Raw genomic sequence first — 20,602 nt, forward strand, 5'->3', positions numbered from 1 at the left:
AAGCTCTCCGGTCCCATCAAGCTTTGTAGCGGAAGGCTTGACACGTTCCTTGCAACATGAGCAACGACAAGATCCTATATTTAGGCTGTTTATAATATACACAACATGGGCAAAAGGTTGTTTTGAAATCTAGTTGTTTAATAAAATTGTCCTTTCTAACTTTGGCGTAAAATCGTTTAGCATAGTCTCTGGAAACAGTGTTTCAAAAAGCAGCTCCTCTACGGCTGATGGAGTTTCCTCTCTTTCTTTTGGAGAAAGTTTGTCCCACAGGGAGGTAAAAGCGAAGGCGACAATGTCGAAAGGTATTATGGGTAATGGTGGTTCGCGGTTGCCAAGGTGTTTCAGTGTGATAGAGGGAAACAGAAAAAACTTGTGTGTACGTGCGTTTTACTTCTTGCTCAAACACTGTGAACCTCAACCAATCATCGATTTTGAACTATCGCTACCTATAATACGAAGCACCTCAGGTTGTATTCTTCTGGATAATCACAAGATTCCAGCGGCCCACCTGCGTCGATATATGAAAACCAGCCAAAAAACGACTTTGACGCTTCCTGTTTATGCTGTATTTTTATATCAGGATGTTGAAAATAGTTCTTCTTAAGCTGACCTTTGATTTAAGGCCAATGTCAGAAAACCGCACCAATAAGGATTGGCGGGTCCATTGGCCGAGAGCCCACCGCGCGCTCATGCGTAGTACGTACCGTCTAAACGCGTTGCTGCAAATAATATTCTGCTCACGCGTAATTGTAACGACAAACAATAGAGGTTGTGACTATACAATAGTAATTGTAACCACGCTCTTCGGCTGAAACATGACAGATCGTCTCTCTGAGCTATCAGAGAATGATTTAATTATGAAAACGAACTTGGTGGTCGAATGTTAAAACAATTATTGAACTCGGTTTTCGCAAAATATCGTAATTTGTTAGTGTCCGCGTGGATCAATTATTCGCCTCAACCTTCGGCTTTGGCTAGAAATTGATCTGCTCGCCATGAAATCACGATATTTTGCTCAACCTAGCCCAATAATTAATTGTTAAATGTCGGAAAGAAAGGGACTTTGAATAAATTTGCGGTTTACCAAGAACACCGCAGCCGAGTCGAAAGGATGGTCTGAATCAGTTTTTATCTGCCGTACCATTAACTTTGGGGTCTAAGTCCCCCCGGGGGGTTCTAAGTATAGATCAGTATAGGGCTAATGTTAAGAATGTGGGGTTGGGTAAAGGCCCCAACTTTCCCAATCCCCCGCAGCGCACCGTTATCAAAATTCTCATTACCTAAGCTACGTACTCTGTCAATGTTTGTACAAGGTATCATTCACCTGTTGCTATGCCGTTCAGTGTTTACATTCAATTCGTGGAAATGTTCGAGAATATATTTCTGACTGCTAGAGATGCTGAAGGTTCCAAAATGCAGGGTTTCAAATGTTCCTCAAAGTGGTACTTATTGACGCTTTGGCTAGTTTTCCTGTTCAACGGAGTCAACCAGCTCGCGTAACTGAAGTAAGTATCTGTTTATCACTCCCAGCAATTACTTTGTTTGCTCAGTCGCCATGTACGAATTTTGGACCGGCGACTAAAAAAGGCTACTGGTGTCAACAATTTTGATATTCTGCAAAGATTTTTGTCAAACTCAATGGGTTCTTTTGCGTGTTTTCCTCAGGGGACGGTTCAAAATACCTCAGTGCACCTATCGTCAAGATTTCTCTGAAAAAAGGCGAATTATTTTGTTTGCCCTACTTTTACGATCATCCCAGACGCAATTACTAAATGTTTAATTTCTAGGCAGTATATACTGCTTAACCGCATCCTAGAGAACTATATATGGGACAAACGTATTGCGTCTCTAGAATCTGATATCTACACGGCATCTATACTACAAGCAGTCAAGAAAATAAAAGCAGTATCATTCGAATTCATATTATGATATAGTTCTTTCAGTAATACGTAACAGTGCCATCTCACAGCTACGGAGAGTAAATGTACTTTGTCAAGAAAGAAATTGATTTGAAGGGAGTGGTTCCCTGTATTGTTTGGAGTCAGGTCGGCGATCGGGCCTGTTCGTACGTCCGGGTCCGTACGGAAGCCTTTAGAGCCATAATAAGCTATAACACGGACAACTCAGCCTTGCCCTGGCTACGATGGGAAGCTAAGACTGTTTTCTTCCTTTTTTTGTATGGACTTGTCCTTCTTAGAGACCTATAATTGGTCATTCTGGTTTTTCAGAAGTCAAACTTTTTGTCCAACAACCCGAGTCGTAAAGAGGCAACATGCATCAAAACTAGGGGAAGTGATAGAGTAGCTAGTAGATTCAAATTTGTTGAGAGATGTCATTGAGAGCCTTGGCTTTGGCTAGTTGATTAGTACATTTAAAATCAACTCATTTCTACCCAGTGATTTGGGATAAAACTTTTACTTTTTTTCATTTTCGTCTGCTAGCCTAGTTCGAACTTTTTCTTGTCCCGCGAGACAGACCCCAGGTGTTTAATTTATTCAGCTTTGAAAGTCGAAACCACCCATTAGTAGCCTATTTGTTTTCGTCGAAAGTACAAGTGGTTTAGCATGCATGACCACAATGCGAAGAATTTGCTAAAAATAGACCGCATCTCGAACTGGCTGTTCTTTTATGCCAAACACCACCCTTCAGAAATAACTCAGGAAACCTGACAACCACTTAGACAACACTAAACGCTATCACGTGTAGCTAGTGATCACGTGATGTACGCCACCTCGGAAAAAAAGGCCTTAGTAGAGCGTGTATGTTTTCTTCACATGAAGTTTACAGTCGCTGGATTTGAGAGTTTTCGCTCGGAAAATCCTTGAATTCCGTACTGATGCTGTAAAGGGAGTACGCCCGTCAGATAGGATAGTATTTAGAGATGGATACGTCCCGAGTGCTTTAAAAATGACTTGAAAGTGCTAGCGAGGTGATTTCGAAGAGGTGATCAACACCGGGAAGCCTCGAAAAGCAAGCTGTCTTCTCTTGTACCCTGAAATGGCCGGCGAAGAAAGGTCTGGATACTCGATCAGCACCGACCCGGAGTCGATGAGCGTAGAGTTAAAGCCCTCGTACGCCACGGTGAAGAAGGAGCGATCTTTTTCGCAGGTCGATACGCGGCCGAAAAAAGGCTGTATTCCCTTGTTTTTTGAGCGAGCTTCTTCTCAGTGGTGGAAGCCCTCATTCGACTCGGAAATCTTGGAAGAAGAGTTCCAGCGTTTTACCGCTCACAATCAAAGGCGTCTGGTCCGCGCGCTAATGTATGTCTGCATCCTTAGTGTCACTTGGGGGATTTTTTTTGCGGTTTGGAGAAGAGATGAAGGCATCGAGATCTTGATCGGAGACGGGGTTTTTTTGGCACTGGTCATCGCCTTGATACTGTTTACTAAATTCAGCAAATTGTACAAGAAATGTGCATCTTTAATTTCACTGCTCTCGTCTGTTTTATTGATCACCATGGAACTATCTCTTTTCGCTTTTCCGAAGGCTCTTACGAACCCGGCACGGTTCTCCATGTGTACCTGTGTGATCATGCTGATTTATACCATGATCCACTCGCTTCATTTGTACATCTGCATTCTAATGACAGTTGCGTTTTCCGTCGCTCATGAAGTCCTCTCTGATGTGGTCATCTCCGAAAAGGGAAGCGGCAACCGGCCGCTAGAAATCATCTGCCGCCTTATCTTACACATGTGCATCCATCTGTTTGGAATCCAGATCTTTTTCACGGCCCAGGTTCGTGAACGAAGCACCTTCTGGAAGGTCGGTCAATGCGTCGTTGCTCGCCGTGACTTGGAAATCGAGAAACAGGTGAAAGAGCAGATGATACGATCGGTAATGCCGGACCTTGTTGCGAAAGAACTGCTTCATTTGGACGAAGAAACCGAAGAAGATCCCAAAGACAGTTCTAATGGCAAAAAGAAACGCCGCAACAAAGGACAGATGGTGTTCCGACCGTTTCAAATGCATCGCATGGAAAATGTCAGTATTCTTTTCGCGGACATCGTCGGCTTCACCACGATGTCCTCTGACAAATCCGCTGAGCAATTGGTTAGGCTTCTGAACGATCTCTTCGGGCGTTTTGATCGCCTCACAGAAATCAACAATTGCGAGAAAATCAGTACTCTGGGTGACTGTTATTATTGTGTCGCTGGATGTCCAGAAGCAACTGCACATCATGCATTCAACTGTGTGGAGATGGGACTGGACATGCTGGAGCAGATCAAGGAGTTTGATGAGGACACCAAGAATGAAGTCGACATGCGAGTGGGTGTCCATACAGGGACAGTACTCTGTGGCATAGTTGGTACGCTGCGCTTTAAGTTTGATGTTTGGTCAAATGATGTAAACTTGGCAAATCGTATGGAAACAGCTGGATCACCTGGACGTGTCCACATCACAGAAACAACATTGAAGTTTCTTGCTGGTCACTATATTGTGGAGGATGGCAATGCAAGCTCACGTTATCAAGGCTTGGAAGGTATCAAGACGTACTTTATTGTCGGTCGTAAAAATGGTATGAAAAAGCCGATGAACCTGCTTCATCCCAGTGGTCATGGAAAAAAGTCCACGAACCTCAATTCTATCAATGTCACCATGAATGCTTCTCATCACAGCAGTCCTCAAGAAAGGAAGAAACATGTCAAGATCTCCGAACAGGTCACGTCATCGGATGTAATGTTCAATTCTGACTCAAACATTTCTAGTCAAGGTGAATCAAGCTCTGACAATGGTCCCAAGGTCCTGAAGGGTAACCTCAAAGTCAAACATGATGTCATTGAAATGGAATATTATAGTAACTGTTCTGGAACTTCTATCAAATCTGATGATGATGACGAAGATTCTAATGGAAGAGTTCCCGAAGACCGACGCTCTTCACAAGTTTTGGGCTTGTCGCTCAATGAAGCATTAATGAGGGACACACTTCGTACAAACAATGACCAGCAGCTGGTTAGCTTGATGAGTCAAGAAAGAGCTGGTGATGAGTATTTCCACAGGTCGATGAATCAGTGTACACTACAATTCCATGACAAAGAAACTGAGAGAAGATATCAAAATGAAGGGCAGGACTGCACTTTGCTCAATCCTTCTGTCACCACATTTGCGTCTCCCAGAGTCAACTTCTTTATAGATGTATTACTTTCTAACATTATATACCTTGTCATTATGATTTTGGGCTTCCCTCTCTACCAGCCTGTACAGATAGCAGTAATCATCTTGTCTCCAATCTCACTTCTTATAGAAATAACATTGTTTTTCTTGACAGTTGCCCGTGCCTTTCCCCAAATGTATTCAGCTTGTGTCAACAGCGTTGTAGGTTACATAAGCGGCTGGTTCATTAGTCATCTTATAGGAGCGCTTCTTATGTGTCTACCCATGGGAACACTTTTTGCAAACTTTATGAACTGCGGGGAACTTTCTAATCCGCGAGCAAGAGACTTCTACTCTTTAATCTTCGCTGTTGCGTTGCTACATTTCTCTAATTTCACTCAACTCACATCATGGATGAAGACTGGACTTGCAGCTGTGTTTTCTATTGCCTACATTATTTTCCTAAATTATGATAACTTTTGTGCATTTCAACCAGTTGTTGAGGGCACTCCTGATGAAGTACTGCGGAAAAATGGCCGTTTAGGCCCCGAAATTATGATATGCATTGGTTTACTCCTGGTGTTTGTGTGTGTATTAAACCGTCAGCTAGAAATGAGTGTGCGCCGTAACTTCAGTGGAGATGAGGAAGCCGCAAAAGACAAACGCAAAGCACAAACTCACAAAGAGCAAGCTGCTTGGTTGCTGGAAAGCATCTTTCCCAAACACGTTGCAGATGCACTGAAACTGTCAAGTCATTATTCTCGCAATTATGAGAATGTTGGAGTAATTTTTGCATCAATAGTGAACTTTTCAGACTTCTACGAGGAGAACTTTGAAGGAGGCAAGGAGTGCATCAGAGTCTTGAATGAACTTGTTGGTGACTTTGATGATCTTCTGTCAGATAAAACTCAGTTCAGCCAAGTTGAGAAAATCAAGACAGTCAACGGATCAACCTTCATGGCTGGAGCGGGTCTTTACCCAGAAGGTTGTGTTAAAAAGGATACCCATCCTTATGACCATTTGAAGCAGCTTGTTGAATTTGCCCTGGGAATGATCAAGGTAGTAGACAGATTTAACGAGCACATGCTCGGATTCGAGTTTCTCTTACGGGTGGGTTTCAACGCTGGACCCGTTACTGCTGGTGTGATTGGCTCGACAAAGCTTCTTTATGACATATGGGGCGACACTGTGAATATCGCAAGTAGAATGGACTCAACTGGGGTTAAGGGCAGAATACAGGTCAGTGAGGCATCAAAGAAACTTCTTGATGAATTCTTCACATTTGAACGTCGCGGAACCATTCCAGTGAAAGGCAAAGGTCATATCACCACATACCTCCTCACTGGAAGGAGAACGGTATGTATCATTGCGATGTTGCAGCCTTCAAATTTGTTACAATAATTGAAGGTATTGGTGCAAAATGGAAGTTTGTACCATTTTAGGTCAATTTTGTTTTGTTCAGAAGTGTCTGAATTTTTGCATATAACCTTCAGTTAAATTGAAAACCAGTGTCCTGTATTTGTTCCGTTAATTTGCGCTCCATTTTCAAGGAAAAATGGGTCAAGAAATGCTGAGGGTATCCTATGTTTGCTTTGTTCAAAACAGAAATAATAGCTTAACTGATAATTCCTTTGTTTCATGACAAAGTGTGAAAGGCCATAAGTATTATTTTAATGTTGAACTATAATTTAGATTTACCAGCAGTTCATTTTATATTTAATTTGCTATTAGTAGTAATAATTTGTTTTTGTAATCAAGCAGAAAAGTACCTGCATCAAATCAATATTGTGATCCCTGCAACAAAAGTAATTTTGAACTCAGAAACCAAACAACTGTGATCCCTGCAACAAAGAAAGAACTCTGACCTCTTGAGAAAATAGTTTTTAACCCAAAAACACATAATCTCTAGTCTGACCCCTGCAGAAGAAAATTAAAATAAATTTTCCATCGGCAACAAAACCTGTCTGACCCCTGCAATGAAAATAAGTTTGAACTTGGCAGCTGAAGAACTCTGGCCCCTGTAATAAAAATAATTTTGAACCCAACATAAAAACAAAGCTGACCCCTTTGACAAAAGTAATTTTAAACTCAAATTTTAGACCCAGTGACAGAAATAGTCTTGTAGCAAGCAATGAAACTACTCTCGACCCAGAAACAGAAATGAGTCTGATCTCATAATGAAACCAATGCAAGAAATCATGCAACTGGTTATAGATTCACTGATGTGTGGAGTTAATTAATTGTACAATTTTCCTGTTGCAGGATCCAATGTCTGAAAGTGGATCTTATAACTGCGATGGAATCAGGGTTTGTTTTCTTTCATTCTTTCTTTCTTTCTTTTTCTGGCACCTTTTATCATGGAACACTTTGTAGCACAAATCAAACCAAAACATACAGCTGTATTTTTGTTCTGGGAACTTCTCAGAGACCTGCTGTGAAAGGGATGTGCAAAAGACTTTGTGGGGTATCTAACAGCCCGACAGTCTAATTAATTAATTAATTAAATAAAAATTAATATTAAGACAATTCTTTGACCTCTTATAGCAATTCTGTAATTCAAATTTTCCTATATTGTACACCAAAAAACTTCACTTGTTCATTGTGCAAGTAAAGAATAGGATCTGGTAACCTGACCGCAAAATCCACTAGCCTTGGTCTCTCAGGCAGAACGGTCTTTTTACATTGGGGTATGTAACTAACAATTTGAGTTTTTTAAGAGGTATTTTTGTGTCCTACAAATATTGAAAAGATGGTGTCAGTACTGAAAATGTGATTATTTATATGAGCTTTTTCTGTGGTGTTATATTCTCAGTACACAGGTGAAATAGGTTTTCTCTTATTTCAAATGATAGCATATACTCCAGTTTCTCTCAACCGAACTCTACATATTCCTTTGGTTTTAGTTTGGAGAATTCCATTTTACTGAGAACAGACTGTGAAAATCTCTGTTAGCTAAGTGAAGGGGTACAATGTAAGCCCCGTTCTTTTCATATAGTTGAACCTCTGGTTGAAACCACCTCCAAAAGTTTCCCAGTCAAATCACTATATTTGGAACCTCTTGTAAGCGACCATCTCCTGCAAGCGACCGCGACCACTTTTAGAGCTAAAAGTTTGAAATTTTTCTTTTGTTTTTAACCTCACGTACTACGATTATCAGTTGAGTAAGGCGGGACGAAAGTTTGGTCACCAAGTTTTAACGTGAAAATCGTGTTGTTGTCACGAGCAACTGGCTCCGTATCCGTTGGCAAATTGTCCGGCTTTGACGTCAATTAGCAGCAAAGCGTGCGAAATTGTAGGCGACGCGACAGGCGACCGACGGCTGTTGATGTTGTTACCAACGGAAACCAAACTTGGTGACCAACTTGGTGACCAAACATTCATCCCGCCTTACTCAACTGATAATCGTAATAAGTGTTATGACATTATTGCTTTCCTGGGTAGTACAAGAGACGGAAATTTCTTAATGAGAAGTAACAGAGTTTTTCCCAAAACCGATTTTTCATGTGAATAAGAGGGGTAAAACATGGGGTAAGTCTCTGCAGTTACCATACGCTAATGAGGCAAAATTTTAATTGAATATGGTTGACTTAGCTCTCGTAAGTGATCACCTCCCATAAGGGACCACACAGGCATAGCATTTTGGGTGGTCGCGTACGGGAGGTTCGACTGTATTACCTTCCACTTACTGACCTACACTAAAGTTTTGGTTTTCTTTTCATTTTTTTAGGAAACTATTATTGACTGAGACTGCAGTGGAAGCCAGTAATGTACTTGTACATGAATTTATATGCACACATATTATATATTAGACAAAAGTGAAGGGTAATCAGATGAATTACATAAAGATTCATTAGTTAAGAGAAATAAATTTAAAAATATTGCTCTTCATTTATTCACGTTTTCCAACTGTGTATATTTAAAATCAAATGGAAAATGGTAGATTTTTATTAGGAATATTGTAAAATATGTTATAGAGGACGCTCCAGGTAAGAGGCATTTGTGATGCCAAATATGAAGCGATTATTGAAAGAAATCAAATGATGCAATATTATAAAACCATTTAATCTACTTCATGTCTAGGATGAAATAATATTTCATGAATAATGTTTAGTTTTCAGAATTTCACAGGGTGTCTCAAAAACTAAGCACCAAGAACTAAGACCCTCTCCAAATCGCAAAAACTAAGACCGTAGACCCCCTGTGAATCCCAAAAACTCAGACCTAGGACCCCCTCCAAATCTCAACAACAAGGTCTTAGTTCCTAGGTCTTAGTTTCTGAGACACTGGAATTTCATATACTTGTTCTGGTTTTAATATTTCTCTTGTAGAAAATATGACAAGATTTGAAACCAAGTTGTACAGTGTATATTGTACAACTGAACTATAACTTTCTTCAAGAAATAAAGTCATCACTGCAAATGTTCATCTCAAGGTTTATCTTTCTCGGGCATTTTTTTTTTTTTTTTTTTGCCATCAGTTTTTTAGGAATATTTTTTGGAAAGCTTGGGTTGTTCTATTTAACAATTAGATCATGAGCTCAAGATTTCTATCATGTGATAGTTGATGGAGTGCAGCTCAAGTCAGCTATGATTCATAGAAATCAAGAGTGTGTAATCTCAATGTTTTCGTGTAAATCAACCAGTCATTCAAAACCTAATCTAAATCCTCTTCGCAGACACTTCAAAAATGCTGAGAAGTGGTCGCCATTTTGTTAACAAGCACCCACTGCTAGGCTCCTCAGTATCTACAACAGAATAGATAGTGATTCAGGTAGCCAATAAGAGAATGGCATTCATGATAGAACACTAGTAGATTTGTACTAAAAAGTAATATAAGGTCACAGCTAAAGGTTAAATTATATTTGGTCAACTTTCATTTTGCATTCGCTGAGGTCTAAACAAAAAGCGATTGAAATCTGAAATAGCAGCAAGCAACTTTTTCAGAAGAAATGTAATAACAAGAGTTAGTTTTTATGGACTACCAAAGGCTCCTCTTGCATCAAGTTTACAGCAGTGAAAAACTGATGTTGACATTGTGTTACAGAAAAATGTATTACCTAAGTCGATATTGGGGTAATAAACAATTACATTATTAGCTTTGTAGAATTCAAAACCCAATAATGTAATATTGCTTTTGAAGAATTCTAAATTTCCAGTTCAAGTAATAGTTTCAAGCTATTTCTCTTCATACTGTTTATTGAGAAGTGTTAAACTTCATTCTGTTGCAAAATCGTGCACAGACTAAGTACTCATTATTTTTAATGTTGCACCTGTACACACATGCTCATTAGTTCATTCAACAATTCTGAGGTTTTTTAGTCTTGTAATAGTAAATTTTCTTGTTTTAGTCTTCTCAGTATTCTTTAATCTTGCTCAGAAACTTAGGAGAAATGAGAAAACTTCTCTTCTTTGGAGATGACCTCCAGCTACTTATTACTGATGGCTGATAGTAGATGATAGATAGTTGACACACAATGGTTTCATCCACATGAACTTTAGGTTAGACTCAAGTTCTTATACTTGTCAAGTACTTTTGAAAGATCAACCTTGCAAGGTTTCCTCCCCAGGGGGAGTGGATTCCCATGTAAAAAGGGCGGGGGTGCTCGTTGGAAATTTTGAAAAGAACCCCTAAGAGCTAGCAATTGTAAACAACATATCATCTCCTGTCATATTTTTTCGGTTCAATACCCTAAAAGCAGGAGGGGCTCCTGGGCTCCTGCCTAAAAGGGGCCACAAAAGCTCCCACTGAGGACCTTTTGAAGCTGAACATTGTAAGTGGAACTAAAACATCTTTTTAACCCCTAAAAGGTATGACAAGTGCCCCCATCCCTTTTAATATGGGAATCTCTCCACTGGGGGTTTCCCTTGCAAGGTTGGATTTTGGTACTTGATAATGAATTATATTTTCGTGATGTGGATGTCTGTTCTGGAAGTTTTGAAGAACATGACAGGAAATTTTAGTGATTGAAAGGAATTATAGAATTGACGCTGTACCTCTTTTGTCAAAAAATTACTTATGACTGAGAATAGTTTTCCAAATTATCCTGCTCAAAGGAATTTTTTTCAAAAGTGGTTTTGTCTTGTTGTTGACTTTCCTCCTTGCCCATGAATTCAGTACACGTATTGTTCTTGCTCTTAAGGTAAAAATATTGTAAATATTAAAATGAAGCCACGAATCTCAAATAAATGTTTTTAATAACAGACAAACAGTTCGATACATCGTCATCTACCCTTTATTAACAGCAGTTAAAACTCCAATATTATCACTTAGAACAAAAGTTTTGTAAATATAGGTTGTTTTGTGTACATATATTAAGCAACACGGTTGTAATGCTGTTATAGGAGTAAAATTTAAAACTAAATAAACATCCACATAAATTAGTACTCAATGTAAATTTACTCCACTGGGCCTTAAACCTAAGGAAGGGGTTTCACCCCCTCCCCCGCTGATTTATTTTTATAGTTGTGACAAAAAGATTTAAAAATGATTATGTATTTGCAAGTGTTGGTCAAGGTTTAAACATAAACCTGCATGTTGTGTAAATACTTAATGTTGTTCTCCTTGACTTAAAACAGTTTATTAAGAGATAATTTCTGTGAAAAGTAGAAAATTAAATGTTAAAACATTTTATGTGGTGGATGACTGGTTCATAATTGTTTAAGAGGAAATCCGATCGGAAATTGAGCAATTTCAACTTTTAGTGGACAAAAACCTTGTACCAAAATAATTTTAAGTATATAATTTTAAGTATATCACAGTCCTTTTTTCATTTTCTGAAAGCTAAGGATTTACATATTTGCCTGAAATAACACCGAAAACAATTTCCTATGGGAAGTTGAGTAAATAAATTTCAAAGTTCAGAGAAATTGAGCAAACATAGGTAAAATTTCACCATTTTCATTTCACTAGTACTTTCAAGTGTTTCATATGAACTTCAACATTAATTTTGTTATTGACATTTGGTATTGTTAGAAATGATTTCTTTTGAGAAGATATTTAAAACAGTCACGTAGAAGGTTGCAATACAATGTAGATAACGTTGGTACTAAGTTTTTGTCCACTAGTTACTCAAACTTCTGGTGGATTCCCTCTTAACCTTAGGGGGCAACCCTTGGGGTCTCATTACCTTGGTGGGACATGAAGCAGGGAGGTGTTGGGGGGCATCACATTTGCCAGGTTATGTCATTGTGACCTATCCTGAATAGTTCATTGAGTTGATCCTAACATGTCATGTTGTGGTGACAACATTATTTAGAAGCAGAAAAGATGAAAACAAATTTTCCAGGAACGTTGTGATAGTGTTGAAAGGTATCACAGGTAGCGGTTGTCTGCTCTTGCTTGATTGAAGACAAAGTCTCGGGAAACAGAGAGAGTCCAGGGAAAGATCTAGGGGGAGGGTGCAGGGAGTGTGCACCCCTCACCCCCTGAGATATAGCCTTCTTCGTTTTCACTTTTAAAATTTGTTTACCTCACCAGTCAATTATGCCATTCCTTAGTGGTGCATCCCCTGCTAAGAAAAATCCTGGATCCACGCCTGGATTCTCGGGAAAACAAAACTAACTGTTTCACAACAGGCCAGAAATTAGGTGTCTTGTTATATAGCTGGTGTAAAGTCATAAGGCAAGATGAAGGCAAAGTAATCGTTAGTGGAAGAGCTGAGAGCTTATTGCTTAATTGTTGCCCACTGGGAGGCATAAAGATTTAGCGATTGCCACTTAACCATATCAACCAATAAGAGGGCGTATTAGATTCAATTACTCCAACTATATAACCAAGGATTTCTCCTTTCACTACGCTGAGACGCTATGAACTACCAACACCCGCAATACCTTTCAGCATTGTATTTGACCTTATTTACCTCTGTAGAAAAGACAAAACTGGCTCAACAGCTGTATACTGGGCAACCTGACAAAATATAGGGGGTCACAATAATATCCTGTGAAAAGCTGCGATCTGGGCCTCCTTCGCAGCCGCTTTTATGGTTGTCACGCAGTGCTTCTCCACGTGGGGAGAAGAGTTGCGTGACTTCCCTTTATAACGGCGAAGTTCAGTGACGGGAAAAAAAAGTGCGTTTTGGTTTGAGCGCAAAGTCGACATTGAGTTTAAGCCTCTGTTTGTATCACACCAACTTGAATAGTTTCAGGAGTGGCCAATATCAAGGGTCAAGCGAAAAAATAGGGAGATGCGCGGCGAGAGAAAGCGAAAGAATGATTTTTTTCGCTTTCTCTCGCCGCGCTTCTCGCCCATTTTTTCGCTCGCCGTTTTTCGCACTGCGCCCCAACTAACTAAACGCCTGATGGGGCTAGGAGAAAACGAGAGGCGTAATCGCCCTCACGTCCCTCCAACCTTCTCCCTTTGATTACGTTTGGCTGTGATCCGATAGGCCTTACTGCCTCTAAAGCTGTTTTTATATCACTTTCAGTTTCAGAAATCCCAGGAGGGTCTAGAAATTGCCAATCTTGTGACGGGGCTTTTGCTCACGTGACCAGCTCAAGCGGTTTAACAGACTTAACATGGATTTTAATCCTTCACGAAAATATTCACGCATGGTAACATTATCCGGGGAAGAACTGGGTTCATGAGGGATACCGAAAAGGATAACCTTGAAAATAACGTCTATATGAAGACCTCACTCTTCTTTTCTCTTCATCCTCTCGTGGTGATTATCAGCCATTATAAATATCCAAGAAATATTTTCCCTCGCACGCGATTGGTCTAAACGCGTCACATGACTGAACTCATGGTCTCTTGCCGAATGATATTCTTCAATCTTCGAACAAAACCGCGCGTGTTGCAAAAAATATTTGAAGGATAATAATCACAATAGCCTCCATATGGCGCGAAAATATGCTCCGTTATTTGCCCGCGGACACTATCCGTTCCTCAAAGCTCACAGTCTTCCTCGAGCTTCGCTTTCGGAAAACTGTTCGTTTCTCGGAACAGATCATGATGTCCGCGGACAAATATCTGAGAATATTTTCGCGCCAAGTGGAGGCTGTTGTTTATTTATACAATGTTTATAGTTTATCGATACAGTTAATTTATTTCCATTAAAGATCGCAAATTACAATTTGCATTACCCGCATATAGTGTAGGCTAAAAAGCATGGTCGTCTATAACCGTCTTCCGGTCTTTTCTTTTGCAAAACAAAATTAGTACGATTCTCAATATTTCGTGACTGTTTTTTAATAAAGAAATTACTCCATGCGCGCTGTTTGGGTATATCTAATGAGATGACTCTTTCCAAATCGGTATTACGTGCCTGGTTAGTTCATGTAACCCATCTCGTATCAAACTCACAGCTCAGTCGTCCAATGACGTGCAGCGAAATATAAATACAAGAATTGCACCCTTTTAAGAGCTAATCATTCCCGACTTAGTGCTACCTTAAGCTAACCGAAACACTACCCAGGCTTACTGGAGTGCTGATCAGGCTAACCAAAGGTGGTATTTAGGTTAACAGGAGTACATTTTAGTGTGATGCAATTCCTGTACTTGGTCGCTAGTGTCCAATGTAGCTCCGCCATCTTGAAAAGACCCCTTGAGGACGATCCTAGATGATGAACACAAATATAAAACGAATACCATAACTGAACTAATTAAGATATGTTTACTACGCCGAGTTCAGAAGTCAACAGGATTAGGGAAAATCTGTTAGAGAGTTACCCCATGGTCTGAGAGTTACTCCATGGTCTGTGACTTTACTCCATGGGTCTGAATCGAAAATGTGACTTTCTGTGCTTCGCTATAACTTTTTCCAATCGTGCCTGCTAAAGTTTCACATTTCACAGCCTCTAACAGTTTTATCTTTTCTTTAAGGACCTTTGAGGCCCCATCCAAACTACGCCGGATAAATTTTTAAACTGGCGTTTTAACTCTGAAAATACATCAAGTGGTTTCCTTCCAAACTACGCTAGAGAAATTTGAAAACGCAACAATCGTGGGTCATTTTGTGGATTTGTGTTTGAGGAAAACGCGGGCAGCGAAATCACATGATTATCGTGACGTCATCGTTTTCGAAAAGCTCCGTTCACAAAAGGTTTTCCGCCCACACTAAAACCCGAAACCGGCGTTTTCAAACTCCTCCGGCCGTTGCGGAAGAGCGTTTTCGAAAAGCTCTCTTTTCGTGACGGATTTATAGTGTGGGCGGTAGGCCTAACCGTAGAAATATAGCTGCGTTTTCAAATATCTTCGGCCTAGTGTGGAAGAGGCCTAAGTTTGCCAAAGTAAATTTAATTTCCCCTGATTATGGCTCCTGATTTCCAATCATTTATATTAATGTATATTACCCCATTAGACAGATGCCAGTCAGTCGAAATGTGCGCAGCATGCGCAGAGCGGCCTGGCCCAGGTCGTTCCCAGAACCTCCGTTTCTTTTGGAGTGGCACTGGGAACGAGACTGGGCCTGGACATTGTAACATGACCATATTTATTAGTACATATTTATTACCTTATGTATTCCACCTGCATTACATGAAGTTAACAAGTTTGAAAGTACGATTTAAATGGCTAAGTACTAAACAATCAGTAACAAGTCTACTCGACCGCAAACAGTCGTTTTGAGTTACGTTCGGCGCGATTGGGTCTCTCACTGTGTGGTCGCACGACAGTTTATTATTCCAGTTTATTTATTGCCATAAGTTACAATTTACAGTACCCGCGTAGAGCGTAAACTAACAGGGGCGGGAATCATGGGGACAAATTAAGCCTCCTGAAGAAATACAAGTTTCTACCCAGTCATGTGAGCGAGTCTTTTTACGTGAAAGTTATCCAGCTATCCATTACTTAAGCGATGCTCCTTTTGGGTGGGGTTAATCAGACACAGTTATTTAAAACATTGGAAAGAGAGCAATGCCGTGCTGTTAGAATTATTTTTGGATTTTTACCGGACATGCCAACGGTCGACGTTTTAGCTACCGCTAAGTGGAACACTATAACACATCTGTAAAATTGTTCCTTAATTAAACTTTTTTACAAGGGTTATCACGGAATGCTCCCCTGCAAGTTGATTGTCCGACGGCAACAGATCTTCAAGACTGAAGCATGGGCTGATAGCTCCTAGTTTTGCCTCCAAATACGTTCAAAACTCCATTTCCTATAGAGGGGCTGTCCTCTGGAACGCTACAGGACGATCAAATGGATCGATCGATACTAGAGTGCACAGACGCGAAATCCTCTTTGAAATATGTTGTTAATGGTAGCACAGAAATGAAAAATGTTGTTAATTGTCTGAAGCATGGGCTGATAGCTCCTAGTTTTGCCTCCAAATACATTCAAAATTCCATTTCCTATAGAGGGGCTGTCCTCTCGAACGCTACAGGACGATCAAATGGATCGATCGATACTAGAGTGCACAGACGTGAAATCCTCTTTGAAAAATGTTGTTAATTGTCGCACTTTTAAGGATTTTAATTTTAGTGTTTTAACCCCACAAATAATCAACAACAGATCTTAGAATTTTATCTATTTTTAACTATCGACTTAATTTGCCAAAATTATATCTTTTATAAGAATGATTATTATCCTTTAATCGTAGCTTCTTAATTATTCTTAGCATTTGTATCTTTTTATCTAGTACACGTCACAACCCCACAAGCTTGTTAGGTTTGAAATTTGTTAATCGTGTATAAATAAAGGTTGTATATATGTATGTATGTATTGTAATAAATAATACGCCATTAAGTCACAATAAAAAAAAGGATAAAACTAAATCCGCTCTGCAGCGGCTTCTGCGCTCAGACCACAGCTGTAATACGGCCGAGATACGGCTGTTGTACAGTGCACAAATATTCCATGGTATGTTCTCAACAATAACCTGCGAAGAACTCAAATGTAAAGCCGTACATTAATGGTCTCGGCAATAAGAAAATCTGGTGGACATTTTTTGCGAAATTAGCGATCGAGCCCAGAAAACACGGGCCATAGTTTTATAGGTGAGAGGTTTTCACATCATTCTTGCTGAGGTCACTAGAGTGTTTAATTCATGATAATAAAGATATTACTTTTGTGACCTTGACTTCTTTTAATATATGCTTGTGCATCAGTTTTCAGTCGATTTCTGTGTACGTGGAAGTTTTTAATATTAAATACGAGGGGCCAAGATCCAATGCGAATTTCTACACAGACCTGATAAACTTGCTACATAGTTCCCGGAAAGCTTAGGGACTGAGCCAGTTTTTCAATTCCTTTCTTTGAATTATCTTGGCGGGTTTTTTTGCATTCTTTGAAAAAGTTTTCCAACAAATTTTGAAATTACACCCGGGAATTGAATTCGAAACATCAGCGCATTATAACCCCGTTGTTAGAGAAACAAGAGTGACAATGTGGTAAAAGTCACATATAAACTCTTGCTCTTTGGCCATTGTAGCTTGATTAGAAATACAACACAAACAGCGGTGATAAATATTGTACACCAACGTATTTTTATACTCTTCTTTTCTTACTGCGAAAGTTTCCCGACACAAGCAACTTTTGAGAGTTCCTTTTTCATCGATCTTGAGGGAAAAACTTTTGCATTTTGTTTGAAGATTGCAGAGAAATGTGATGTCCTCGAGGGAAGGTATACAAAGCAGCGCTTTCCATACAAAAACAGGGACGATGGCAAAGACACAAGATTAAAATCAGTACAACGCCGCACGAGAAAAATCCTGCGCGGGGCGTCGTATGTACTACATGAATCGCACGATTTCTATTGGTTTAAAACCTTCCAGCAAACTTTCCAGTGTTATCCAAACTCTCGTTGTAGAGGCCCTCCAAAAGTATTTATCCGAACTGCTTCGCTGATCTTCAGTTGAGTGTGAGCTCTAGCCAACCTCTTGTGTGTGTTCACATGATTTTAAGAACAAGAACTGAACAAAAATGTTAATTAAAATACCATGACCTTTATTAAAAAGTAATTCAAAGTGAAGCGTAGCTTCAGTAGAGTGAAGCGACTATATTTCTACTCCCCCCTGGATGGGATGCTAGTCCATCGCAGGTGTACCTCCAGAGGTATTCATTTTATACACCTGGGTGGAGAGTTTTAGCACAGAGGGCCACTAGTTTATCAGTTTATACTGCCATGTGTCACCCTCTCTAAATAAAGTTGATTGATTGATTGACTGACTGATTGACTGATTGATTGATTGCCGGATTGATTGATTGATTGATTGATTGATCGATCGATCGATCGATTGATTGGAGAGGCACTGCAGTGGCGGATCCAGACCTTGAGCTAAGGGGGTGGGGGCGGTTGTGTTTTACTTGCCCTGCCGGCTTTTCTTCTTTCTGTCATTTCTTCTTTTTACCCAAAATAGGGGGGGGGGGGGCGGGCCCCCCGGGCCCCTCCCCTAGATCCGCCACTGCCTGTGAGAGTTAATAGTCTTGCCCAAGTACATAACTCATTGTCCCCGATTGGGGCTCTAATCGATTCGGGGTCTCGCACGCTAACCATTGCGCCACCACGCCTCTCACAAAACTATAATTATCCAATCACAAGTCTAGTTCTACTGCCCTGACTTCCAACATTACATGTCAATTCACTGACCCGATATCACCTCATCTTAACCGGCCGAATTCAGGAGGGTCCTGTCGAATCTGGGTAATGTCGATTCCCAAGCTTAGGTACGCTTCGACAGCACTTATCAGGCTCGTTTGGTCTCGCAACAGTTATTTTGGCTCTACTGCGTTTCGCCAAAATGCTCACCATAGTTCAACCAAGCTCGTCCGATATGTCACCACCACGCATGGAAAAAGTTTGATTAGGTATAAAATCGCTTACATTCCTGTTTAAGGTTGACAGACACAAGGGGACAAGTCCCCGGGGTTTGACTGGTCCCTGCGACAAGTCCCTCGAAGAGTTTGTAAACACAATAGAGGAATAGTCCCTGGCTGAAACAAATCCCCTTCAAGGCTCTTATCACAGGGATCAGTCCCCGGGTAAACTCTTGATGGGGCTTTTCGCGGGGACAAGTCCCAAGGACTTGGGTTTCGACCTTTTGGATGTGGACGGAAGTTTGAACTTGTCTCTTGAATTTTTTTAAAATTGTAAGCGCTTGAAGACTGGCCATAGGCTGGCTCATTTCAGTTTCCGTTGTTATCTGAGCCTGAATGAAAAATAAACAGAAATAAGACCGGACTCATCGTGGAACCCTGCCTTTAGGCCATCCCGTTTACACGGCCACCTCGTTATCACGGCCACTTTATTCTGGCCCGTACAAAAGCTCAGTCAGTCATTTTCTTATTTGAAGACACCTTTAATACGGCCACCCCGTTAATACGGCTAGATTTTTGAGATTTTTGTGGCTCTTTGGTGACCGGATTAACGGGGCTCCACTGTACTTGAAATTAATTTACACTCTAGTACGTATACTTCTGACAAAAATGCAGTTCATACTTCATCAACATTTTATTGAAACAAAAAAAGACTTCTTATACCGTTTGCCGCATTTTGCGTATTTTTCGGTTTGGAGGCGTTTTTGATGTACAAACTTACGTAAACTTTGCGCAATGACAAATTGTATGATCTGTGAAAGCCTTTGAAAAAAAAAAAAAAAAAACGTCAAAAAAGTTACTCGCACTCGGGCAATAAACAGCTAGCCGGCGTGACTGAGAACTGTCGGTATAGGAGATTTCAAGAGATTAAAATCCCTGACCTAATCAAGACTTTAGTCAGTATCTTCATCCTATATTTGTCACGAAAATTCACCTCTGCTTACTGGAGCGCGCGGATTATTGTACCTATTTTAAATGCTAATGAGCATATCGTGACATTTAGTCTGTGTTACTTTGATTTAGTAATACCACGAAAGACTCAGAAATTGGGATTCAGCTAAATTCATCGAGAACTCTTCAACTAGTTCTTCAGTATTCTTTAAATAATACGTTACGAGTAATTATTCATAAAATTTACGGGGGCGAGAGTCGTTCAAGAAAGGTCGTTTTCTCCTGAGAAACGTTTTGGAATTGTTTTTCGATTGCGTGCTCAGAGATTTCCGTTCAGCCAGGTTTAATTGTGAATAGCGTTTTATTTTAGATTTTAATTCACGTCATTATTGAAAACCTAGTAGTGTATTGTCTGAGAAGATAGAAAGCCAACATGCGATTGAATAATTTACATCTTTCATCCTGATCACGGAAATTTTGCGTTATCCTTAGAACCAGTTTGCTTTTGAATACACGTACTTTCAATATACACAAGCCTCCACTTTTTCGGAAGAAAATGGAGTCTGTAAAACTCGCTTTGTCATATCGCAAAAGAAACATTGCGACCAGGGAACACATGAGAAGATTTTTGAAAACTGCTTTTTCCCTGACAGAAAATTTTAACTGCGTTTTACACCAAATAGAGCACGAAGTGAGTGGGCTACCAGAGTGATGTAACTCTTCCGGTGTAGTTGAAGGAGGAAGCAGTAAAAGCGCGAAAGCGAGGCAATCTATTGTTTTCTTCGGCTCCAGGCCCCTTATATTGTGGTCATAAATTAAAATATTAATGACCATTTGACGGCTGCAATGCATTATGGTGGGGTTGGGC

General features: G+C 40.1%; 1 protein-coding gene across 1 annotated transcript; it reads left to right on the forward strand.

Annotated features, from left to right (window-relative positions):
• The first annotated feature begins 1,533 nt into the window (after positions 1-1,533).
• On the forward strand, positions 1,534-11,721 carry LOC110048461 (adenylate cyclase type 9-like). Its single transcript, XM_020754256.2, has 3 exons — positions 1,534-6,447; positions 7,354-7,398; positions 8,819-11,721. The coding sequence occupies exons 1-3, from the start codon at positions 2,998-3,000 to the stop codon at positions 8,834-8,836; spliced, it is 3,513 nt and encodes a 1,170-aa protein (XP_020609915.1). The 5' UTR covers positions 1,534-2,997; the 3' UTR covers positions 8,837-11,721.
• The last annotated feature ends 8,881 nt before the right edge of the window (positions 11,722-20,602 follow it).

The sequence above is a fragment of the Orbicella faveolata genome, unplaced genomic scaffold (assembly GCF_042242905.1).
Source record: "Orbicella faveolata isolate gen_17 unplaced genomic scaffold, um_ofav_v1 contig_35, whole genome shotgun sequence".
Taxonomy (NCBI): Eukaryota; Metazoa; Cnidaria; class Anthozoa; order Scleractinia; family Merulinidae; genus Orbicella; species Orbicella faveolata.

What these genes read in the sequence shown, in the direction of transcription:
- LOC110048461 (XM_020754256.2), top strand. Translation starts at nt 2,998, where the DNA reads ATGGCCGGCGAAGAAAGGTCTGGATACTCGATCAGCACCGACCCGGAG. An exon ending in TCCTCACTGGAAGGAGAACG is followed by an intron (nt 6,448 to 7,353) that starts GTATGTATCATT and finishes TTCCTGTTGCAG; the next exon opens with GATCCAATGTCTGAAAGTGG.